This window comes from Scophthalmus maximus, chromosome 12 (genome assembly GCF_022379125.1).
Source record: "Scophthalmus maximus strain ysfricsl-2021 chromosome 12, ASM2237912v1, whole genome shotgun sequence".
NCBI lineage: Eukaryota > Metazoa > Chordata > Actinopteri > Pleuronectiformes > Scophthalmidae > Scophthalmus > Scophthalmus maximus.
Window position 1 is genome coordinate 24773284 of NC_061526.1, and position 24217 is coordinate 24797500.

The following is a 24217-nucleotide window of genomic DNA, read 5'->3' on the forward strand; positions in this document are numbered from 1 at the left end:
GCGGCGGTCAGAGGTGAACTACATCCGGAGGACAGAAGAAGAAGAAGTTTGTTTTGGCGCGGGCTGTTTGTCTGACGCGTTGCTAACAGGCTGCTAACGGCTAACGAACATCCAGCGGCTGTGTCGCAGGCCGACCCCCCAGGTGAGTTACCTGCAGGACGTCACGGTGTGGTCAGGTGACGTCATCACAGAGCGGTTTATTACCGGTCGGTAGATTATAAACACGATGAAGCGGCCGCTCTGCCAGACTTCCGGTCAGAAACCAGGGTTTGTGTTTGTCCGTCGGTTCTACGTCACTGACCGTGAGACAGAAGGTGAAATAAAACGTCGAACGCATCGTTCAGGACGTGGGTTGTGTTCGGCGCGTGAATCAACACGTCACGATGTTTAGTTTGTTCCACACGTGTAACGTGAAACGCGTAACAATGAGAGCTGTGTGACGTCACGTCTACAGACCGAGACGTTAAATGGTCAGATTTTAAAATGGAGTCTGGTTGAACTGGTCAACACGGTTCCTCTGTGGTGGTGATGATGATGATGATTATTATACATAAATATTTATTGAAACGATCCATAAACCTGCATCATATCATATTATGTTCTTATTATTTGCAGTTCATAAACCCAGTGAAGTCCAGTGTCTGTGTCACTTTGTTAGGAACAGTCCAGTGAATTAAACTTTACAGTTTCTTTACGAGATTGAGTTGAATCACTAAGGTCAGAGGTCAGTGATGTTTCTGACGTCATCACAGTCCCTGAGACCTTTGACCTCTCTGATAGAAAACAGCTGATGGAGTCGACAGAGAGCAGGTTCGCTCACCTGCTGCAGCCAATCAGAGAGCTGACGAAGAACTGGGACATCGACGTGGCGTCAGAGCTCAACGACTATTTAGAAGAGGTGAGCTGCTTCCTGTCAACTGACATACACTGACAGTCACTGACAGACGCTGACAGATGCTGACAGACGCTGACAGACACTGACAGTTAGTGACAGACGCTGACAGACACAGACAGTCACTGACAGATGCTGACAGACGCTGACAGACACAGACAGACACAGACAGTCACTGACAGACACAGACAGACACAGACAATCACTGACAGATGCTGACAGACACTGACAGACGCTGACAGTTAGTGACAGACGCTGACAGACACAGACAGTCACTGACAGATGCTGACAGACGCTGACAGACACAGACAGATGCTGACAGACACTGAGACACACAGACAGATGCTGACAGATGCTGACAGACACAGACAGACACAGACAGTCACTGACAGACACAGACAGACACAGACAATCACTGACAGACGCTGACAGACACTGACAGACGCTGACAGTTAGTGACAGACGCTGACAGACACAGACAGTCACTGACAGATGCTGACAGACGCTGACAGACGCTGACAGACACAGACAGATGCTGACAGACACTGAGACACACAGACAGATGCTGACAGATGCTGACAGACACAGACAGACACAGACAGTCACTGACAGACACAGACAGACACAGACAATCACTGACAGACGCTGACAGACACTGACAGACGCTGACAGTGACAGACGCTGACAGACACAGACAGATGCTGACAGACACTGACAGACACAGACAGATGCTGACAGTCACTGACAGACACAGACAGATGCTGACAGACGCTGACAGACACAGACAGACACAGACAGTCACTGACAGACGCTGACAGACACAGACAGACGCTGACAGACACAGACAGACACAGACAGTTAGTGACAGACGCTGACAGACATAGACAGTCACAGACAGTCGCTGACAGACGCTGACAGACGCTGACAGACACAGACAGATGCTGACAGACACTGACAGACACAGACAGATGCTGACAGTCACTGACAGACACAGACAGATGCTGACAGACACAGACAGACACAGACAGTCACTGACAGACGCTGACAGACACAGACAGACGCTGACAGACACAGACAGACGCTGACAGACACAGACAGACACAGACAGTTAGTGACAGACGCTGACAGACATAGACAGTCACAGACAGTCGCTGACAGACGCTGACAGACGCTGACAGACACAGACAGACGCTGACAGTGACAGACGCTGACAGACACAGACAGTCACAGACAGTCACTGACAGACACTGACAGTGACAGACGCTGACAGACACAGACAGTCACAGACAGTCACTGACAGACGCTGACAGACACTGACAGACAGACACTGACAGAAACAGACAGACACAGACAGACGCTGACAGAAACTGACAGACGCTGACAGACAGACGCAGACTGACACTAACGGAGACTGAAAGACCAAAAAGGCGCAGTCACCACTGACTGTCTGTTGTCTCTCTGTCTGTAGTTGGATGACATGTGCATCACGTTCGATGGAGGAAAGACTCGACTGAACTTCGCGGAGGCGGCGCTGCTGATCCAAGGCTCCGCCTGCATCTACAGCAAGAAGGTGACGAGTCAGGGAGTCACCGGAAGTCACGTGATGACATGACGAATCAGAAGCTCACGTTGTGTTTGTCCACCAGGTAGAGCTGCTGCACAGCCTCGTTTACCAAACTCTGGAGAACATCAACGACAAGAACAAGAAGTGAGTCGGATATCAAACTGTTCATATCGTCAGAAATCAATGTTCATATCATTACATCATTTGACTGATGAAACTTTTGTGTCACTTTCAACCAGACGTAACAAACAGACGAGTGAGTCTCCACATGACGATGACACAGAGAGAGACGAGGACGAGGACGTGGTGAGAAACATTCTGACAACGAGCGTCTGTATATACAGTCACAAGGTATTGTGGGTAATGTAGGACGTCACTACCAGCATCAGAACATTCTCTGTGTTTCAGTTCACTCCGCTGGACATCGACGTCTCGGAGAACTCAAAGAAAAGTGAGATCAACAAGGTCAGTTCACCGTCTGTAGTTTCACCCGGTTCAGTTCAGTAACTGTAGTTTGACCCGCTTCTGTCTGTGGTTCTGTCTGTGGTCCTCAGACGGTGGATGTGGTTCCTCTTCCTCCTGAGTCTCTGATTCCTCCTGAAACTCACGTGAAACACAAACTCCCTCTCATCAGGTCAGACTGATGACACACCTTTCAGAATAAAAGACTACACAAACATTATCATCATTTGGAAATAAAAGGGTAATATCAGGAGTTCTTGTTTCTGTTTAATGAACCTCACTACAGTAAGTACAGTGTGTGTGTACGCGTGTGCGTGTCAGTCTGAAGGGGGAGGTCCTGTGCAGTCAGAAGGATTTCAGGATGAACCTGTTCATCCCGGGAGACGAGGACATGATCCTCCTCAGCGTCAGATCCTGGTCCAGTTTGGACAACAACCCACATCCTGCAGAGTCTTTGGTTCAACAGCAGCAGGAAGGTAAACCTGACCAACACCTCAGGGTCTCATCGGCCTCCTGACCGGACCTGACTTGAGTCTCCTCTTGGGTCAAACTGTCTGTTCTGTCGTCTGGTCGCAGAAGCCATGGTGGAAGTCGCTGATGCTGCGGATAACTTCTTCCCTTTAGAGGAAGACAACATGGAGCAGGAAGCAGAGGAACACGAACACGTGGACCGACTGCAGGTCATAACAACCGGGTTTCATCAATACTAATAACTTGTGATCCTGATGGACCTGTACAGAAATACATGTATAGATTCAGACTTTCCATTGGCTGCATTGATTCTGTACTGATTGATAAAACGTGTCTCAGGCCCCCTGCGTCGGCAGGATGATTCGAGAGAGACGAGCGGTCGAGATGGACGAGCGGAGGAGGGAGGAGGAGACGCCTGCTGTACGTCAACTCGTCTGAGAAATAAGTTCATTATTCAGCACTTTTTATTGTGATACGTATCCGATTTATAAAATATTTGTTCTGCTCGTCGTCTGTTCGTGTCTCAGGTGAACGTGTGGACGTTTCATGACCCGTATTCTGACCTCGGCGAGGACAAACCCTTGAAACCAGGTGAACCACAGACCCTCAGTTGTTTTCTTGAGTCGAGTTTCGTCCTCGTCACTCACAGTTTTTGATTCTTCTTTAGGAAAATGTTACAAGGTTCCCGACGGCCTGGATGAGGGAGGGAAGAGGAAACGAAGACGAGCTTCTCCCCTACAGGACTTTAGGAGCTGGTTCAGAGGAAACTGTGAGAACAGGCTGGATTTCAGTTTCACCGATGTAATGTTTTAGTTTCACTGCTGTAATTTGATGATGTTTCTTTTGTTGTTGCAGTTGATCCTCCTGAGCACAAACTAAAGAATGGACCCAGGTTTACAGGTTTGTTTTATTGATGAACTTAATAGTACTAACAGAGAAGACCAGAATCTGACTGACAATACAAACGTGTCATTTCATAAAAGTCCATCATGATTAAAGCTTTTAAAATTAAAAGCTAAACCTCATGAACAAAATTCCTGGAGAGACAGCTGACAGGAGCACACTGCAGGGGGCCAGGGAACTGGGAAATACGACCAGACCTGGTCCTCTGGTCCAGTTCCTGTCGTAAAGCTGACCGTCCCTTGAGAGGATACTGTGGAAGAAGTTTCCCGTGTTTTTTTTTCCCCTGTGTTGTGGAACTTCAACTAACAACACGGCGACTTAGAAAAGTGTATTTGTACTGGTTTTAAACCACAATAAAGATGATAATCGTTTGAATACAGTCAGGAGAAAACGTCAACATTGTAGATTAACGTGGCGGATGTGATTTAATCTGTATCTGTTGTTTGTGTGGAAATAAAACTGCAGCTTCTTCTGTTCCAGACTTGAACTACATGTATCTGAGCACGATGAAAGACAAACTGAAGACTCAGAGGAGGATCTGCAGAAAAGCAGTAAGACTTCACCACTGTCCCTTTTTAATGGGAATATTTAAATTCTTTACATTTAAAATACTGCTGCAGTTAGCATGCTACAGTATGCTAACATATGTCTGGTTCCTGGTCTCTCTACCAACTGACGGTTCCATAGTTTACAACAAGAGATAGAGAGATTATAGATGTTGCTATAGCAACGGTTGCTATGTTACAATCGCTCTTTGGGGGCGTGGTTTATTTCACCCTTTGATGTTGGTAGTTTCTCTTGATGTTGGTAATTCCCTTTGAAGGTCAAAGTGATGGACAGGCGATGACAGGAAACTGTTTCCAGCTTTTCTCCAGTTACTAAAGAAGCAAGATGAGTTAAGACCGAGAGTTTACAGAGAGTTTAAAGTTTTTCATTGAACAAGATCGACGAGGAGACGTCGCACACGATGGATCAAGAGGACATTTCAGTCCAGACTGTTCGTCCGCTCATCGAGTCTTTTTTCAAAAAGACGACAGCGGAGCAGTGGGGCCTGTTGAAGTCTGGCAGACCGGACGATGCCACAAAGGTGCAGCTGGCAGAACTTCTGATAAACATAATATCGACCGTGTCGACAGCCCTGGTAAAGGCTCTGGGACTTGCGTCCAAATCTGGATCGGAGGAGATGGTTCCGAGCAGTCTGGGCGACTTGATCCGTCAAAGTTTTTCACAAGGCAGCTCAAAAAGGTGTGACAGTTTGGATCAACTCACAGACCTGATTGATAAGGAGGTGAGGGAAAGTGTCAACTCTGGCTTACGCAACACCAGTGCAGCCTCTGGGGATCCTGAACTGAATCACTTCACTGAACCAAACAAACTGCAGAAAATGATCAGTTGTACCTGCAGAGTGTTGAAGACCTTCGCCGCCAACATCAAAAGCTTGTTCAAGCCTCGACCGCGTAAACAAAGACGCCTGACCACGCCCCCTCAGGCACGGGACCTTATTATACCAGTCAGTCTGAAGACCCCACTAGACTCTGACTTGTCATCTGTCACTTCTGAGGAGTCGATGGCCTTTACTGACCAGTCAAAAACCTCAAAGGTCTCATCAGACGGCAGTGTCGACACTCAGAAAAGTAAGATAGTCAAGAACGAGATTGACAAGGAGATGCGTGATGTCTTAGAACCTCTTCTGGACGACGTCCCTGATCCGGACTACAACATGCTGCAATCTGAAGTTTCTTCAGAGATCAAAGATGTTGCAGATGAAATTGCTCAGTTGATAACTGATGAGTTCATAATAGATAGAGAGTTGTCTGGAGAGGTAGGGCAGAAGATCAAGAACCTTTTTGAAAAGAATTTTGCCAAAGCATCAATTCTGAAGATACTGATAGAAGTCCAGAACAAATTCCAGAAGGAAACCAAAGTCCAAGACAGACAGGCAATAAAGTCATTGGTGTCCATTCTTGACTCTCTGCTGAAAGAGCAAAAGCAAAACAGTGGAAGTGACAAGACAAGACAAAGTTTCAATAAACTTTCACGTACCAACATTGTCGAGTTCACACAAGAATTCGCTGATCTCCTCTTTAAGCACACCACGGCTGGTTGGATTCCAGATACAGTCATGACTCCAGATACAGTCGTGACTCCAGATACAGTCATGACTTCAGATGAAGAGACGACACCGTGTGTTCGTGAGTCTCAAAAAAGCATGTATAGAGACATAAAGAACAAAGTCTCACAATTCCTGACATTGCTGAGATGGTGGATCAACAACCAAGTTGCCTCCCACAGGGACAGAGTGACACTCGCTTTGATGGGCAATGAAACATTGGCGACAACTGAGGCCTCAGCGGGGAACGTCGTGGAGGAAGCAAAAGCACAAACAGAAAAACGGACGAAGATGTACGTCAATGTACTCGTGGACCAGGTCGTCACAACCATCTATGCGAAAGCAAAAGTGACCTGCACCAGTAGCAACACATTGTACCTAACTCAACAACTGTTTGAGAAAATCTGGGCCGAGGTCAAAGACATCAGCGTAGATACCCCCTCCAAATCCTTCAGAAACCTTGACAAGGCTGTTTTCCAGGACCTGAGTAAGAGGTGGTCCTGTCCAGTGAAGCTACTGGTTTCCATTCGTTTAGGGGAACCAGAAGTTGAGAAGTGCATCGCCTGCTCCATCAGAAGTCGCCTGTACAAAAAACCAAGTGCCATCTGCAGATTCTTTTCCTCCATGAGAAAAGGCTTCTGCAACTGCTTCTCATGAAGAAACGTGACTGACGTCATTGATGTGACACGTACTATTCATTTGTTGTTTTTATTCTAGCTCCAGTCCGGCCTCACATCCAGGTGACCTCCCTCCACTGGTTTCTGTCCTTGAAGGGGTAGAGGCCAGTGGGGTAGGAGGTAACTTAGATCTGGGGAAGGACTCGAGCTATCGGGACCACCTCAGTTTAACAGGATGAACTCACAGCAGGATGACTAAGGGTCGAGTTCCTGCCCTGAGCCACGATGAAGTCACATTTATGGGATTCACATTCATGATGGAATTGATTCTGATGACTAACGGAGTGTTCACAAATAAGGTGACGCAAATTATTTGCGTGAGTAGATTACATACAAAGACGATTTAAAGATGCAAATAGACACTGATTCCGGTTCACTTGCGTCGGGACGCGAATGAATAACGTAGAGGAGCGAACTTAACCTATTTCGCTTCACTCGCTCGAGTTTAAATATTTCTGTCTCTCTCTCTCTTTAACTCTAACTCTCTCTCTCTCTCTCCCTCTCATGTATTTACATTACATGTCACTAACTTTGTGTTGTTTGCAGGTTAATTGTTCCTCAGCATTAAATGTCTTGGCTGTGAGTTCTCCCTGTTGTCTCCTGACGTGGTTAGGGTTTCATGTGTAAAAAGCCATGTAGCCACGAGGCTTTGCACTTCAAATTCAATAAAAAGAATAAAAATCAACTTCAAGTGTGTGCTGTCAGATTTATAAATCTTCCACTCAGAATGAAGCTGTGTTGTCTTAGCTCACTTAGATGAACCTTCACCTTCACCTGAATTGAGCTCCAACAAGCTGAAGATAGACACTGTGAAAGCTCCTGTCACATATTTTGTGAGACTCATCAGGTGCTGATGATACCGACTGTGTCCCTGCCTGTTCCAAAGGTCACTTTTTGGGGCCTGATTTCTAAATACGAGTGCCGTCCTGTTCTAAACGTTTTGGCATTTCCTCCTGAAAGTACTGTGTGAAAGCTGATTGGCTGACAAACAGAGCAGATCAAAGTACAGAGTGTGATGTCACTGTCAGCCTATAAGTGCATTCAATCGTGAAGATATTACCCAAAAAGTGCAAGAATCACGCGAGAACATTAACATTTACCAAACAGGCAAAAACAGCTTCAAGTGCTCCATTGTATGTTATGTAGGTTGAGGAGTAAGGTTCAGTCTGAACAGGTGAGTTTTCAGTCTGAAGCATTGAAGGGATTCTGCTGTCCTCATGTAAATGTAGAGATGTGACGGGATGTCGATGAGCGGTGGCTCCTCCCCTCCGCAGTGAGGGAGGAGCCAGCCGTTTGGCAGTAGCACAGCAGAGTGGACAGGCTGGGGTGTAAAGTTTGACCATGTTCTCGATGTAGGAAGGGCCTGAGCCATTCGCAGCACGCTATGCGAGTACTAATGCCCTGAATCGGATTTGAGCCACAACCTGAAGCCAAGCGAACAGAGCCCCGAGGGACCCCAGGGTTCAGACACAGATCCTTGAGGTTCTTGGTCATTGAGGTTGGATGTGAACAGGAAGAGAGTCGAGTCTGAGACTCCCAGTTGTTGGAGAATCTGCTGGTTCACAGAGAGGTGGAGCAGGATGACGACAGAGCAGAGGGAGTTAAGTTCCTCTGTGACCACTAGGGGGCGCTCTCTGTTGAGTGCCTTGCCTCGAATCCAGACTGGTGTGGGTCCAGAAAGTTGTTCTGGTGGAGATATGCAGAAACTTGGGTGAAGACAGTTCAAGTGTCCAAATAAATGGTTTCCTTTCAGGGTGTGTTGGTTTCTGATGAGGAGCTGAGGAGGACGTTCCTGCAGCCAGAGGCGGTGGGGCTCCAGCAGGGGGAGGAGCCTGTGGAAGGATTCAGACACCCTGACCTGTTCGGTAAAACTGATGTTGTTCTTCTTCCTGTTTGTTGTTCGTCTTTTGTAAAATTCACTTCATCTCCTTTCACTCCTTCAGTGCCTACGTGTCATCCAACCCTTCAATCTGTCTTCAAATTCATTTTTCATTTTATCCTTCCATGTTCCGATTCAGCTCACCTCAGTCTCCCTGTGATGTCGTGGAACTTTCAGTTGTTCCTCTGATTGACATTTAAATGAATCTTTCGAAGGTGGAGACGATGACGACGACGACGACTTCTCAGACAACGAAGTGTTTCCTGACGACGTTCCAGCCGAGTTTGGAGGAGGAACAGGTAAAACCATCGTACAGGTGGTCACAAGTGAACCTTTAAGTTGAACCTTAAATTTTAACATTAGTGGAGATAAGATAATGGTGAAACCAGTGTCTACAAATCAACGTTGTTTTTATTATGACAGAAAACAGACATTACATCATGGATAAACTGACTTGCTGTTTCAGCTCTAAAATCAATAACCTTTTAAAGATGATCATGACATTTCAGCTCCGGAGACGACGTTCGTCAGTTTGTGGTGATTGTGTGTTTCTTCTGTCTGCAGACGCTCAGAGGGACGAGCTGAGTTATGAAGATCTGGTGAAGCTTCGCGTGGTACGTTCATGTTCTCTCACGAAACTCAAAAATACTAAACTAGAAGAGAAAACTCCATGTGACAATTAAATGTACGAACTTCTGATAAAATAAATAAATGTAAAGATGAAACTAATATTACTGAATGTTTGAGTTTCGACTAGGCCTTGTTTGGTACCGACCTTCGTGACCGGTTCCTCGGACCACGGTCCGGATGTTCGTCTAACAGCTGATCAAGCTTGTGTGTGTTTGTGTCGTGGTGCGTTCAGGATCAGCTGGTGGTGAACTGTCGTGGCTACACTCAGGAGACGGCTCTGTCTCGACGAGTCAAGGACTGGGAGGAGAAGATCCGCCCTGAACTGAGTCTGCAGGTAAAACACTGGACACCTGACGACAATGCCATCTTCCCCGATGACAACTGGCCCCGCCTCCTCACTTCCTGTTTGTGGTGTTTTTTTTCCAGGAGGAGCGTCCGACATTTGACATCCGCGATTATGGAGACCGGATCGTCAGAGCGCTGAACGGCGTCGGCCACCGCAGGTCGTTCTCATCCATTGTTCACGGTCTGGACAACTTCGAGGCCTGCAAGTATCTGCTGGCTTCACTGCAGCTGGTAAATCCTCCTGTATATACAGTCGCTGATCGTCAGTTATTGATTATATCTCTAGTTATTGACGTTGTATATAAACTGTCTCTCAGGCGAACGACTCCACCGTAGACGTCCACAGCTCTGGGCATCTGGACGACAGTTTGGACTCGATGAGTTTGACTCTGCTCAGTTTTCATAGAGCGACCGACAGATTCAACTCCGACGGCTTCGGTTTGGAAACTGCTGCTTCACATTAAACCAACAGACGAACCTCTGATCTCACTTTAATGTTTATTAATAATCATAATCATGTCGAGGATTCATAATCAAGAATGTTTTAGTTGTTTCTTTGAACCAAAGATTAAACTTCTGACCGTCAAGTTCAGGAATCAAAGAGACTAGAAATATTTGACTGTTTGCTTCAAATATTTTCAGTTTTATATTTGTGACTCCTGAACTGTTTGTTTCTGTCAATATTCTCATTTCCTAAACAATAAAAAATGTAAGAGCAGCCCGCAACATCTAATGTTACTGGAGAAAATCCTCCGACTTCAGTTTGAAACATGCTCAGTTTGTTATCACAGACTTTTATAGAAACCACAGAATTTTGATATTTCACAAATAACACTTTTTTTTTGGGACATTTTCGTCCGAGAAACGTCTTTTGTCTTATTTATTAGACGATGACAGAGTCCGATTGGAGGTCTGGACAGTTGGGAGCAGACTGTGTCCTGGTCCTGGTCTCTGGATTCGTCTCTGGACTGAGCTTCTCAGATCATGATGTGGTTCTTGATGTGGTTCCGGACGCTCTCTGTGAGCTGGTCCTGGTCCTTGGTTCTGTTGTAGTAATCCAGAAACAGTCCGTCGGGGCTGATCAGGTAGATCAGGACCGTGTGGTCTACGATGTAGTCCCCGTCTTCGTCTTTGGCCCCGGCGCTGGCATACACTCTGTAGTCTCGCCCCGCCTCTTTCACCTCCTCCGACGTCCCCGTCAGTCCGATCAGACGGGGGTGGAAGTCTTTCACGTACTGGGCCAGCGCCGCCACGTCGTCCCTGTCTGGGTCCACGGTGATGAAGAGGGGCTGCACCGGCGGCAGCGATGTGTCGCGGTCCAGAGCCAACACCGCGGCGCTCAGCTTGTCCAGCTCCTCGGGGCAGATGTCGGGACAGTGCGTGAAGCCGAAGTACAGCAGCACCCAGCTGCCCAGGAAGTCCTGCTTGGTCCTGCGCTGCCCCCTGTGGTCCAGGAGGCTGTAGTTCCCCTGACCCAGCGCCACCTTCTGCAGCTGCTCGACCCGCTGCCGCCGCAACTTCTGCTGCTTCTCCACATACACGTACCACCAGGCGGCGAGGACGCCGCCGCCGAACATTAACGTCACCAACAGACGATTTCTCAGCTTCATTCGAGCTGCAGAACCGGACGAGTCGCTGCCGCGCACGGACCGGAACTGACGAAGAGGAGGAAGAGGAGGACGTCTACGCGGTCGGAGGAAGAGGAGGAGACTCACTGAGGTCAGAGACGTCTTCTGGACACGAGAGAGACGCAGCCCACCCACAATGCACCGCAGCAGTGACATCATCACCTCAGAACGTCCTGGAACAAACAATACGAGTGAACTCAGGTACAAGTACAACACACTGAAGTATCAGTACAAGTACAACACAGTGAGGTATCAGAGTACAAGTACAATACACTAAAGTATCAGTACAAGTACAAGACACAAAAGTATCAGTACAAGTACAACACTGAAGCGTCAGAGCACAAGTACAACACACTGAAGTGTCAGTACAACAACTCATGACAAATTTAAAAAATATACTCAATATTTATTTCTACAACAATAAAAACATTTTCTATAGAAACATTAAGCTCACCTGACCTCAGGTGACCTTCCTCTGCCGGGGGGTTCGGACGAGTCACACCCGGAACTCACGTCCCGCAGCTCGGCCGCTACAACACGCGCCTCCGGTGGTTTCACGTTCACCGCTGACCGGAGGCGTAACCGGGTCCCGTGACGTCACTCGGGTTAGTTTTCGTCAATGATCGTTAAGAACCGGTAGAAACGTGACGGAGAACCGATCCACCGTCCTCACGAATCCGACTCACTGCCGGTCGTGAAGCACATGAACCGGGTTTACATGAAACTGGTCCTGGTCGCTGATTCGACACAAACCCGGATGTTTTTTATTTGTGTACTGACAAAGATCGGAAGTGTTTCTCTAAATGTTTCTGTCTGTTCTTCTGTTTCACCTGCGACACAAGTGAAATAATAAAAATACATTTATTTACTATAAAAAAAAAATTCAACGAACATGTAGAGATTTCGTTTGTTTTTTCACATCAGCAGATTCGTTCATGTCCAGAGTTGCGACTCCGACACTCGCCGCTAGATGGAGACATTTGTCCGAGACCACAGGAAACACCGGCGCATACACACGTGACGTCTGAGCCTCGACACATACATGTTACATGTTACTGTGAACATGTGAACCAGCGGGTCTCTGCCACGTATCACTGATTCATAAAGTTATTTTAATATGTATTCATCTGTGTCTCAAGTGGGAGGAGTTTCAGAAACATTTTTGAAATTGTAATGATGACGACGATGATGATGATGATCAGCTGTCACAGGTAAACAACAACAACATCAGGTGACGACCGTCCTGAACATCTGGCCTCGACACCAGTGAAGCAGGAAGCCTGGTTGCCATGGTAATGTCAGGTTCTGTCTCATGAAGTCGCTTCACTTGTCACCGTGGTAAATCACCATGGTAACGGATGCTGAACCTCTAACCTGCTCCTGATCACAGGCGAAACTGTACCGACCAATCAGATCGGTGGAAAAACCAGTGTCAACGTTCTACAACAATGATCCAAACACTGATCAATACTTCTCAAGATTTATTCATTAAGATAATAATTTGTGATGACGTTTGACGTGTTACAGCAGCATGATAAAATATTAAGAACAGTCATAATATACAAGATGGAAAATAGTGTGTGTGTGTGTGTGTGTGTGTGTGTCAGGAAACAGTTAATGGTCATGTCATGGATGCTGGTTGGATATTCATGTCATGGACTGTGTGTGTCTGAAACATGTGACGTCGCTCAGCATCACTGAGCAGAGGAAGAGGAGGAGGAAATATAGGACATGAGGAAGAGGAGGAGGAAGAGGACTGCAGTATGAAACACACAGAGAGGAAACAGAGAAACCTGCAGCGTCTCAGCTCCAGGTATTTATTCACTGTGTGTGTGTGTGTGTGTGTGTGTGTGTGTGTGTGTGTGTGTGTGTGTGTGTGTGTGTGTGTGTGTGTGTGTGTGTGTGTGTGTGTGTGTGTGTGTGTGTGTGTGTGTGTGTGTGTGTGTGATGAAGGTGAAGCAGAGGAAGGTCGCTCAGCCTGGTGACTGCAGCTTAAAGAGACAGATCAGACCTGCTGCAGCCCGTTAGCCACATTAGCATGTGGATGGAAACACTGCGGATTCAGACTCGAACATCTCTACAGGTGTTGAATGGATTGTTTAGCATTTTAGCATGCTAACATTAGCGAAATAAGAGTAAACACAGCTGGGGATGAAATGTCAGGGGTCAGAGGTCACCACAGTTCATCCTGAGGGGAACCATGAATATCTGATCAATAACTGTATAAACATGACGACACGTTTCCAATTCCTCCCTAAAATATTTGGGCTGCATCAGTGTGACAGAAACCATTCCACATCCAGCCACAAGGTGGCACCTCTCCCTCCACTCCTGGTCACCTGACCTCCACCCACTCACACATCTGCTCCATCAGCTCCTGGCTCAGGTTCCTCTGGTTCTCTGGTTCTCTGGTTCCTCTGGTCCTGTGGTTCCTCTACTTCCACTGGTTCTTCCGCTCTCTGACTGGATCTCTGGATGTTCACTGAGGAGAAATTAATATTTCAGAAGCTGAGCGAGTGAATATTTGTCTGATTTGTTTCACTTGTCACTGGTTGTTTGATGTTCAGTTGTATTTTAACTTGAGTTCTGATGGTTTGTTCTTCATCTTCAGGCCTGAAGCAGAGATCGCTCAGTGATCAGTGATCAGTAACAGTATTGATCAGTGTGATCAGGTATTGGTGGAGTCGTGTCACGCCCCCCCTCCTCCCCCAGCCACATCTCTCAGCTCCAGGATGAAGAGGCAGCAGCAGCTCAATCTACCCGGAGCGTGAGGAGGCTTCCTGGGCTCCATCCTCCTCCTTCTCCCCCTCTCTCCTCCACCCCCCCCCCCCCCCCCCCCCTCTCGTGTGGATCACCCCCCCTCCTCCCCCTTCCCCCTCGTCTTGCTGCAGCAGCTGAAAACATGGACGGACTCCGGCTGCCTCCTGTCATAGAGGAGGTCCTCGATCCGTCTGGTCAGTGTTTCCTGTTTATTACATTTACACGGATGATGTCACAATATCAAACAGCTTATCAGCTGTTTCTATAAACAAACTGTGACAGTGGAGAAATGATCTGAATCGTCTGAAGTGAAACATCATGATGATTTCATCTGTCAACAAACTGCCTGTACTCTCACAACTTCCTGTTTCACAATAAAAGTCTTCCTGCAACGAGATGCACCATCACCTTCATGGATGAAGAGTGTGTTTGATTTGTTCACCACCTTTTACCACATGACCTGATGTTCTGTACCACGTGACCTGTCCGGTGTCTGATTCTGATCTCAGAAACACATGATCGAGAGATCATGTGATTTATTTCTGTGTCCAGACGAACTGTGTGAGCTGAAGGTGAACAAGGAGAGGGAGGAGGAGGAGGAGGAGGAGACGCTGGCAGAGGGAGAGAAAGGTCAGCAAGAGGAGGAGAGGGAGCAGAAGGATGAAGAGGAGGAGGAGGTGGAGGTGGAGGAGCTGAGAGCTCAGCTGCTGCAGATGCTGCTGGAGCTGGAGGAGACGAGGGAAGTTTCTCAGAGACACGAGGAGAGTTTCCTGGAGGTGCAGGGTCAGTGGCACGCTATATACATAATCAATTAGTAATTAGTAATTATTTCACAATGTGCTGAGAACATCTGTTAAATATTGAAACAAATGTATTTGGTTGAATCCAAATGTTCAACTTGACTTTTCTTGTCTCAGGTCTGTTGGAAGAAGAGCGACTGGCGAGCGCTCACCAGGCCGAGAGCTTCACCAGACAGATCCAGAGTCTGCAGAGTAAATATTACCTCCCCTGACTCCTCCCATGACTCCTCCCACAGCTCCTCCCCTGACACCTCCTCTTCTCTCCCCTGATCCCTCCTCCTCCCCTCTGCTCCTGCTCCAGCTCAGCTGTGCTCAGCCCAGGAGGAGATAGACGCCCTGGAGGAGGAGAAGGAGAGCGAGCTGGAGGAGGCACAGGAGGAGGTGCGCTCGGCGCAGGAGGAGGTGCTGCTGCTGCAGCAGGCAGCGGAGGAGGCGGCGGCCGAGCGGGAGAACGACATCGCCTCCCTGCAGGAGGAGTTGTGTCGCCTGAGGGCGGAGCTGCAGCGTCGCCACGCTGCGGCGCAGAAGTACGAGCTGGAGGTCACGTCGCTGAGGGAGGAGATCAGCGTTAAGAGGAGGCTCACTGGTGAGGAGCTCAGTTAGCCTAACTTAACATAAAGACTGGAAACTAAAGGAAATGGCTAGCCTGCCTCTGACCACCTGAATATTCTGTGTGCAGGTGAGACGAAGCCGCTGACGGACGAAGTCGTCCACCTGACGGACGAGCGTCAGACTCTGAGCAACGACAACGAGCAGCTGAGCAACAAAGTGGAGCAACTGCGGCAGCAGCGAGACACGTGAGTGGTCGAACCAGCTGTCAATCAAACCTGACGTACATCATGTGATGAACATGAGGCATGAGCTCACAGCAGGAACGTTTCCCTTGGTTGAACAGGTGTGATGACCTGTACCTGGCAGTCAGAGCAGAGGGCAACACTGAGCACCAGCAGGCCGACCAGGTGAAGGTGAACTCTTACATCAATTTGTCCCAGGACCCAAAGGTCGGAGGGTCAGAAGTCAACGTCCTGAAGGTCAAGCTGAGAGACGCCGAGGAGACGATTGACAGGGTTCAGATGGAGGTAAGTTTACTAGACTATATACAGACGATCAATAACTATACACAGATGATCATTGACTATATACAGACGATCGATAACTATACACCGATGATAAGTGACTATATACAGACGATCGATAACTATACACAGATGATCAGTGACTATATAAAGACGATCAATAACTATACACAGATGCTCAATAACTATACACAGACGATCAGTGACTATATACAGACGATCGATAACTATACATAGATGATCAATAACTATACACAGATGATCAGTGACTATATACAGACGATCAATAACTATAAACAGACGATCAATAACTATACACAGATGATCAGTGACTATATACAGATGATCGATAACTATATACAGACGATCAATAACTATACACAGAAGATCAGTGACTATATACAGACGATCGATAACTTTATACAGACGATCAATAACTATATACAGACGATCGATAACTATATACAGACGATCAATAACTATACACAGAAGATCAGTGACTATATACAGATGATCAATAACTATATAAAGACGATCAGCGACTGTATATAAAGACGATGTCGTGGTTGTAACGTCTCTCTCCGTCAGTGTGATGGTCTGAAGGACGAGCTCTCCGAGCTCCAGCAGCTGTACAACGGCAGTCGACGGGAGCGAGCGACGCTGGAGCAGGAGCTGCAGCGCTACAAGGCCGAGCTGCAGAAACTGGCAGCCAGGAAGTCACAGGTGAGAGGTCAAAGGTCAACCGTCCGTCCTGACACATGTGTAACTACTTGAACACCGAACATCAGGAAAGTGTCTGCAGAGGAACGTTCGTCTCAAACTGAGGGGAGAAGGTCATGTGAAATAATTTAAAATCCAAGGTGAGTGTGAAACAGAATGAGACACCAGGACCTGGAGGAGGAGATTCTGTCTGCATGTGGACGCCTCATCGGTCATTTTGCTTCCTGGTTTGCGTCTCTGCTCATGTCGCCAGTTGAACTTGACAGTTGAACTTGACGGTTGGACTTGACGGTTGGACTTGACAGTTGGACTTTACGGTGGGACCCGACAGTTGGACTTTACGGTTGAACTTGACAGTTGGACTTTATGGTGGGACTTGACGGTTGGACTTGAGGGTTGGACTTTACGGTGGGACTTGACAGTTGGAGTTTACGGTGGGACTTGACGGTGGGACTTGACGGTGGGACTTGACAGTTGAACTTTACGGTGGGACTTGACGGTGGGACTTGACGGTGGGACTTGACAGTTGAACTTTACGGTGGGACTTGACGGTGGGACTTGACGGTGGGACTTGACGGTGGGACTTGACGGTGGGACTTGACGGTGGGACTTGACGGTTGGACTTGACGTTGGGACTTGACGGTGGGACTTGACGTTGGGACTTGACGGTGGGACTTGAGTGTGAAGTTTACTTGTCTCTGTACTAATCCTAGAACTGGATTTGGAACGTAAAAGTTGAGACTTGTTCCTGGACTCGATTCGGGACGTACCTTCCATTTTGTCTTGGGACCTGATGTCATTCGTGACTTGTGACTTGAGGGTCAACTATTCAGACGGAACGAAGAACCTGCCTGTTGAAGACTCGACTTGTGATTTGAGATTTGATTCAGGACTTGATTTGAGACCTGCCTGACTTGATGTCGAACTTAACTAGAAGGTCAAGACTTTAGTGTCGACACTTGATTTGATGTTTGACAGTAACAGCATCTGCGCCTCTTCATCCTTTCACTCCCTCATGTTTGTAGCCGTCGGTTCAACCTGCAGCTGCTGAAGTTCCACAGTCGTCGTCGTAACAGATCTTTAAAAGAGAAGATGTGGATGTTAGTAACTTTACTCCTGCAGTCATCAAACTTCTTCATCTCGTCTTTAAGCATCTTCGCTGTCGTTCTCCTTCCTGTTTCCTTTGTCTCTTCATCTTTTTACAACATTACCATTGTTTTGCATCAACTTGACACAAACTTGATCAAATTTGATGGTTTTGATGCTCGACCTTCTTCTTCCCTGCTCATTGTTTTTTCACTGTTTTTCTTCGCTGCTCGTCGTCGCCGTCCCTCACATCCTCAGACTTTATTATTCTTCTGATTATTTTACGGTTTTATTTCCTCTCCCCACACTCCTGCCTTTTGTCTTCTTCCCAGAACTGCACTCGTCCGTCTGAGCCCCCTGTTCTCTCCATCCCCTTCATAGGAATGATTGTTATAGTGGCCTTGATTTGGTGCTGGTGGGAGGAGCTGGCGTCCTAGAGGGGACCAGGTATGGCCACGCCCTTTTTCTCTACCAGACGCTCTGCCTTATTTAGCAGTGCGTGTTGTCTGGGTGGTTGAAAACAGAGATTTTGTTAAATTTCCTTTTTTAAATATGTCTCGTCTGGAAAAAGGTTGTTGACAAATACATTTATATCGTCTATAAAATATATATCATCACAATTAAATACAATAATGTTGAGGTATTTTAGCATCTTACAACCCGATGGAGTGAACGTTTCTCGGTCTTCTCATGATCGATCTCCGCAGTAGTTCGTAAAATAAGTTTCCTATAAGTCAAACTTTTCTGTTTTTATCGCTTTTATTGACTCAAAAATCTCATTTTCGCAGCCGTAAATCACGATGATCATGTTAATGATCTGAATCTGCTCCATGTTCACTGTGGTTGTTGCACTGCTCAGTGTTCGTCTGCATCACCGCCACCTGGTGGACGGGAGTGGAACAATGTGTCGTTCATTCGTCAGCAGGAGGATTTTTGTCTGATCTGCTTCGGTCTTTAGATCACGGAGGAAACAGGAGAACAAGATCAGATCCGCAGTAAACGTCAAGTTCCTTTACAAAGTTTATTTGTAAATATAAATATATATATATATATATATATTTATACATATTTATATTACATATATCTACTGTGTGTGTGTGTGTGTGTGTGTGTTATTATTATTATTATTAAAACAACAGTTATAGTTGCTGCTAAAATCAAACACGCGTCATCACTTCACTTCATATTGTTTACGTGTGTGTGTGTGTGTGTGGAAACCATGATTTAATTATTTTATTATTGTTATCTTAATTTTTTCATAGGAAGCTTATTGACTCATTGGCAGATGTTAGCTTAAAAAAAGTAAATTAACTTAATTATTTTTGTTGAACCAACCATCAAGTTTTGACACTGACTGTGAATAATTTCAAACAGCAGATTGAATTGAAATATGATTTATGAATGTTGATAAATGTTTGCTTCCGTCTCTCGCTCTGTCTCAGCAGACAGACTCTGAAGGCTGGAACCTGGCGGTGGCGGCGGTGGCTGTGGCGGCCATCTTGGTTCTGGTCGTCCCCAGCTTCACCAGAGCCTGAGGACGACCTCGCTGGGTGACCTCTGAGGGACCTCTGGAACTACTTAGCGCTGCCCTCAATCTTGTTGCCGTCCTGATGTCTGCTCGTCGCATCGCTCCGTGCCGTGGGATGCCGCCGCCGCAGCGGTTTGAGCGGAACGCCGCAGACGTCAGTGAGCATTGGAGGAAAAGCAGCGAGTTTAATTCACAGTTGTCCGTTAAGACTCTTCAACTCCCCCTGCAGGTCAGAACTGTACAGACGCTTTTCAAACATCCACCGTCATCGTCAAAGATACAATGTCCTCAATAATTAACGATCAGTTGCTATAAATGTTTTCCAAAAGCAAAACGTTATATCATCACATGGATGAGATGAAGCGATGTGAGAAGTTCAGTCTGTTCTGACTCTGACGTGTGACATCGACGACTCGCTGCAGTTTGAGACGTCAGAAGAGAAAATGTTGAAAACCACCTGGTTCGTCTTCAAACGCTTCTCATATCATGTTTATTATCTTTAATGTAACTCGTAACTAAAGATGTCAGAGAAATGTCGTAGAGTAGAAAGTACAATATGAAGTACTAATAATGAAATACTCAAGTACTGAACTAAACAAATACATTTAAAAAGTAGTGGAGTTGTGTTTTCCTCTGAAATGTGGAGAAGTATATTTACACGAAATTAAAAAGATTCAGATCAGAGTCTCTTAAATATTAATTTAATTAATAAATGGTTAATTAATAAATTTCAGGATTCTAATGTCGCAATATTAGTTTTAATTCAAAAGTAAAAATTAAAATAAGAAATTTTACCTTTTTGTCAAAAAACAAATAGTTTCAGACTGGATGAAAATAGTTTAGTGATAAAATGGCAGCAGATCAAATCAGATTTAAAGTTTATGATTCATCTTTCTGTTGATGCTGAATTTCATCTTGTGTTTATCAAAAATCTCCACTCATTTTGTAGCATGAGGATAAAGAGCTTTATGAAAAATGTATTTACTTAAAATTAAGTTTATTTTAAATTTAAAACGTGTATTTGTTTGTCTTGAGTGCAACAGATACTATTTTGTACATTAACAGAAGTTCAAAGCACTTTATTTAAAATCCTAAAGGTTTATTTATTGAGATTAATCTTTTGTGAGATTATTTGTGTCGACGGATTCACTGTGGCAGTTTTACAGTTTTTAAGATTGTTCTTTAAATTTCAGACTTCTTGCACAACGTCGAACAGTTTGACTTTATTTAGGTTATTTGAGTTAAACGGTGAAAAATTTGTATTTGTTGTAGAAAATATGTTCAGAATGTAAAAGTCTTAGATTACTGTTTATACGTTACACTGTCAAACTTTTTATTAAAAGTGTCAGATATCACTTATGAAAACAGTAAAGTGAAGAGGACCGAGTACGGAGCCTTGTGGGAATGAGTTTTTCGTCTCAACCTTATAAGTTTTTATTTATATCTCCAGTAGATAATAAGAGATGAACTGATCCGGTCCAGTCGGTACTAAAGTGTCAGTGCTGGAACTCAGAGGAACTAACGCATCACATCCGGGTCAGAATGAACACCTTTTCTTTTGTTCAGATTTTGTAGCTTTAAATGATTAAATATTGATGATGATGAAATATCACCGTCCTCTTTTCTTTGCAAATGGACGAGTTTCTGCCTTTGACCGGAGCCTGATTGAGGCTCGATGTGTTCACGTTGAAGTTGAGACCAAATTATCCTAGAAACTATAATCAGATGTTTAATAACTGACTGTGATCCTGTTCAGTTTGGAATCAGCCTCAAACTGTTTGAGTTGATTTGTGGAGATGATGCATGAGGCCGTCACCAATAATCAATATGTTCAAAGTACCAGACGGTCCACTTCCTTTACTGTATATCATAAACATATGTACAGTATATGACTGATTCATTAGAAATGATCAAATCCTCTGTAGCTGAAATACATCAAACACTGTTCTGTGTTTGAATTTACACCTCGGATGAATCTTTTAATCTTTCATGTGTAGGAATCAGATCGTTAGTTATTTAAGAAGTATTTGATTGTTAATGATTTACAGTTTCAACTGCTCATGATCAACAGCATGTGTCATTAAAACCTTTCTATAAAGTTTTGCATGAGACATTAGACAAGATTATTACTGTGTTGTTACTAAAGGACAAATAGATTCTGTTCACATTATTGGTTCTGGGGTTTTGATTATCAGTGTTAATGTCTAGAAGCTCTCTGTGTCTCTGGGCTTCCACAGAACTGACTCTACAGTTTGTTGTCGTCTTGTGTCTTCATGTCAATAATGTGTCAGAACTTGTCATTTCACATTTTATTTGTGACTAATGCGTCAAACATCGGTGTCGTTGTGTAAAATGTTGTCGAATATGAACGTTGATGGGAGAAGTGAGTTATGGCAGCGACTCTTCAAGGCTTTATTGTTTCTGCATGTTTGTAAAAACACTTTGTTCCTATAAAGCGCATGAAAACACTCTTGTGTTATTCCTTTTATTGATACTTAGTAATATTTGTAGTGTAAGTTCAGTTCATAATAATAATAATCAGACATGAACAGACTAATAATAAAAACTCCATCTTGTCACGTGGTTTCATTTAATGAGGATTCATTTTCTCTAGAATGACGTCATCGGTGACGGGGTGTCTCCCCCCCCGGGTGTCCCCCCCCCCGGGTGCCCCCCCCCCCATTCGTGCCCCTCCTCGGGTTCGGAGCCTCTATAAATACCCGGAGGTGTCACCGCAGCTGCGGGGCCACGGGCCCGGTGCTGGTCGGGGGGGGGGGGGGTTCCGGCGGGACCCCGCCCCGCCGCCCCGCCGCCGTCCAATGAGCGCCGGGCTGAGCGGGTCTGTGGGGGACTGCGTGTGTTTGGTCCTGACAGGAACATTCCTCAGAGTCCGGATCAGTGACGCTGAGCTGTTCCAACCTCACGGTCTCTTCTCCTGCAGCCGCCGCCTGCGCGTCTCCAGCGGGACCGGGACCCGAGCGCGTCCGGAGGAAGACCCCCCCTCTCCCCCTCTTTACTCTTCATCTCTTCCTCCCGGGGCTCAGACACAGGACCGGACTCTCTGTGACTCTGGATCTGGATCTGGATCTGGATCTGGATCTGGATCTGGATCTGAGCGCAGCGCGCACAGTTTGACGCTTTACGCAGACTTTGGTGAAGTGTGTCTCGGCTCCTCTCCTCCCTCTTCTCTCTCTTCTCTTCTCTTGTCTTCTCTTCTCTTGTCTTGTCTTCTCTTGTCTTGTCTTCTCTTCTCTTCTCTCCTCTCCTCCCTCTTCTCTCTCTTCTCTTCTCTTCTCTTCTCTTCTCTTGTCTTGTCTTCTCTTCTCTTGTCTTCTCTTCTTTTCTCTCCTCTCCTCCCTCTTCCTCTTCTCTTGTCTTCTCTTCTCTTGTCTTCTCTTCTCTTCTCTCTCTTCTCTTCTCTTGTCTTCTCTTCTCTTGTCTTCTCTTCTCTTCTCTCTCTTCTCTTCTCTTGTCTTCTCTTCTTTTCTCTCCTCTCCTCCCTCTTCCTCTTGTCTTCTCTTGTCTTCTCTTCTCTTCTCTCCTCTTCTCTTGTCTTCTCTTCTTTTCTCTCCTCTCCTCCTTCTTCTCTTCTCTTCTCTCCTCTCCTCCTTCTTCTCTTCTCTTCTCTTGTCTTCTCTTATCTTGTCTTCTCTCCTCTCCTCCTTCTTCTCTTCTCTTCTCTTCTCTTCTCTTCTCTTGTCTTCTCTTATCTTGTCTTCTCTTCTCTTCTCTTCTCTCCTCTCCTCCTTCTTCTCTTGTCTTCTCTTCTCTTCTCTCCTCTCCTCCCTCTTCTCTTGTCTCGTCTTCTCTTGTCTCGTCCTCTGTCCTCGCTCCGTGTGGTTCCGGACCGGGAGGCGGCGTCATGATGAGCAACAGCGGCTTCATGGAGCCGCAGTTCTACCAGAGCAGCGCGGAGCGCGGCGGCGCGGGGGAGGAGGAGGAGGAGATGCCCGCCACCGAGAAGGACCTGGCCGAGGACGCGCCGTGGAAGAAGATCCAGCAGAACACGTTCACCCGCTGGTGCAACGAGCACCTGAAGGTCCTGAACAAGCGGATCAACGACCTGCAGAAGGACCTGAGCGACGGGCTGAAGCTCATCGGGCTGCTGGAGGTGCTGAGCCAGAAGAAGATGTACCGGAAGTACCACAGCAGACCCAACTTCCGCCAGATGAAGCTGGAGAACGTGTCCGTGGCGCTGGAGTTCCTGGAGCGCGAGCACATCCGGCTGGTGTCGATCGGTGAGTGAGGAGGTGTCAATCAATCAATCAGTCAGTTGGTTATTGATCCGGAGACGCGTGCTGAGGCCTGTGATTGGTCCACAGGTTTATCATCCACCTGTCAATCAGCTGCACATTTACATACCATCAATCAACATTATAATATTATTAATATTAATATTAATATTACGACAGGGCGTGAAGACAGACTGAGGTCCATCCTCACAGGGCGTGCGAACAGGAGTGTGTGTTGGAAGTTGTTCTGGAAACAGGAAGTGAAACAGGAAGTGAAGGTTCAGTTTCAGCTCCATAATCTGGACTGACGACCTGTAGTGGATCTGTACCGGGTCTGTACTGGTCTTTACTGAGTCAGTACTGGTCTGTACTGGTGTGTAGTGGTCAGTTCTGGTCAGTTCTGGTCTGTGCTGGGTCAGTTCTGGTCTGTATCGGTCTGTAGTGGTCAGTTCTG

At 46.3% G+C, this 24217-nt stretch overlaps 4 protein-coding genes across 12 annotated transcripts in view; 3 read left to right on the forward strand and 1 right to left on the reverse strand.

Annotated features, from left to right (window-relative positions):
- The first annotated feature begins 6 nt into the window (after positions 1-6).
- On the forward strand, positions 7-10651 carry ncaph2 (non-SMC condensin II complex, subunit H2). Its single transcript, XM_035618798.2, has 20 exons — positions 7-142; positions 781-898; positions 2361-2462; positions 2539-2600; positions 2696-2762; positions 2865-2921; positions 3011-3090; positions 3240-3394; positions 3495-3598; positions 3729-3809; positions 3917-3980; positions 4057-4158; positions 4245-4289; positions 4773-4843; positions 8833-8944; positions 9174-9257; positions 9523-9572; positions 9821-9922; positions 10015-10164; positions 10251-10651. The coding sequence occupies exons 2-20, from the start codon at positions 791-793 to the stop codon at positions 10395-10397; spliced, it is 1743 nt and encodes a 580-aa protein (XP_035474691.2). The 5' UTR covers positions 7-142; positions 781-790; the 3' UTR covers positions 10398-10651.
- Positions 10415-12289, reverse strand: LOC118290984 (protein SCO2 homolog, mitochondrial). Of its 2 annotated transcripts, none has more exons than XM_035618819.2 (2): positions 12021-12289; positions 10415-11734 (listed from the first exon to the last, which is right to left on the reverse strand). In XM_035618819.2, exon 2 carries the CDS (start codon positions 11718-11720, stop codon positions 10911-10913), a length of 810 nt encoding a protein of 269 aa, XP_035474712.2. In that variant the 5' UTR covers positions 11721-11734; positions 12021-12289; the 3' UTR covers positions 10415-10910. The 2 variants fall into 2 exon arrangements, with proteins under 2 accessions (XP_035474712.2, XP_035474703.2); XM_035618810.2 differs by having other exon boundaries at positions 12016-12289.
- A 1945-nt stretch (positions 12290-14234) lies between these two features.
- LOC118291021 (coiled-coil domain-containing protein 136-like) lies at positions 14235-21999 on the forward strand. Of its 5 annotated transcripts, none has more exons than XM_035618882.2 (9): positions 14235-14515; positions 14874-15104; positions 15239-15313; positions 15423-15707; positions 15801-15918; positions 16017-16200; positions 16786-16920; positions 18336-18450; positions 19446-21999. In XM_035618882.2, the coding sequence occupies exons 1-8, from the start codon at positions 14464-14466 to the stop codon at positions 18438-18440; spliced, it is 1185 nt and encodes a 394-aa protein (XP_035474775.2). In that variant the 5' UTR covers positions 14235-14463; the 3' UTR covers positions 18441-18450; positions 19446-21999. The 5 variants fall into 5 exon arrangements, with proteins under 5 accessions (XP_035474775.2, XP_035474783.2, XP_047192399.1 ...); XM_035618890.2 differs by having other exon boundaries at positions 14389-14515; positions 19449-21999; XM_047336443.1 differs by lacking the exon at positions 19446-21999 and adding an exon at positions 17943-18017 and having other exon boundaries at positions 14389-14515; positions 18336-18376.
- Positions 22000-23244: 1245 nt separating this feature from the next.
- The window catches only part of flncb (filamin C, gamma b (actin binding protein 280)), a 27745-nt gene continuing 26772 nt past the window's right edge, over positions 23245-24217 (forward strand). For all 4 annotated transcript variants that reach the window (XM_035616261.2, XM_035616270.2, XM_035616277.2 and 1 more), the window contains exon 1: positions 23245-23769. In XM_035616261.2, coding sequence (XP_035472154.2) covers positions 23394-23769 — 376 coding nt within the window. In that variant the 5' untranslated portion in view covers positions 23245-23393. The remainder of the gene's footprint in view (positions 23770-24217) is intronic.

Bases quoted from the DNA above. Each gene is read 5' to 3' on its own strand.
- ncaph2 (XM_035618798.2), top strand. From the start codon at position 791: ATGGAGTCGACAGAGAGCAGGTTCGCTCACCTGCTGCAGCCAATCAGA. The intron at 2,763-2,864 runs GTGAGAAACATT...TCTGTGTTTCAG, and splicing joins GAGACGAGGACGAGGACGTG to TTCACTCCGCTGGACATCGA. The intron at 9,573-9,820 runs GTACGTTCATGT...TGGTGCGTTCAG, and splicing joins ATCTGGTGAAGCTTCGCGTG to GATCAGCTGGTGGTGAACTG.
- LOC118290984 (XM_035618819.2), bottom strand. From the start codon at position 11,720: ATGATGTCACTGCTGCGGTGCATTGTGGGTGGGCTGCGTCTCTCTCGT.
- LOC118291021 (XM_035618882.2), top strand. From the start codon at position 14,464: ATGGACGGACTCCGGCTGCCTCCTGTCATAGAGGAGGTCCTCGATCCG. The intron at 15,105-15,238 runs GTCAGTGGCACG...TTCTTGTCTCAG, and splicing joins GAGTTTCCTGGAGGTGCAGG to GTCTGTTGGAAGAAGAGCGA. The intron at 15,708-15,800 runs GTGAGGAGCTCA...TTCTGTGTGCAG, and splicing joins CGTTAAGAGGAGGCTCACTG to GTGAGACGAAGCCGCTGACG.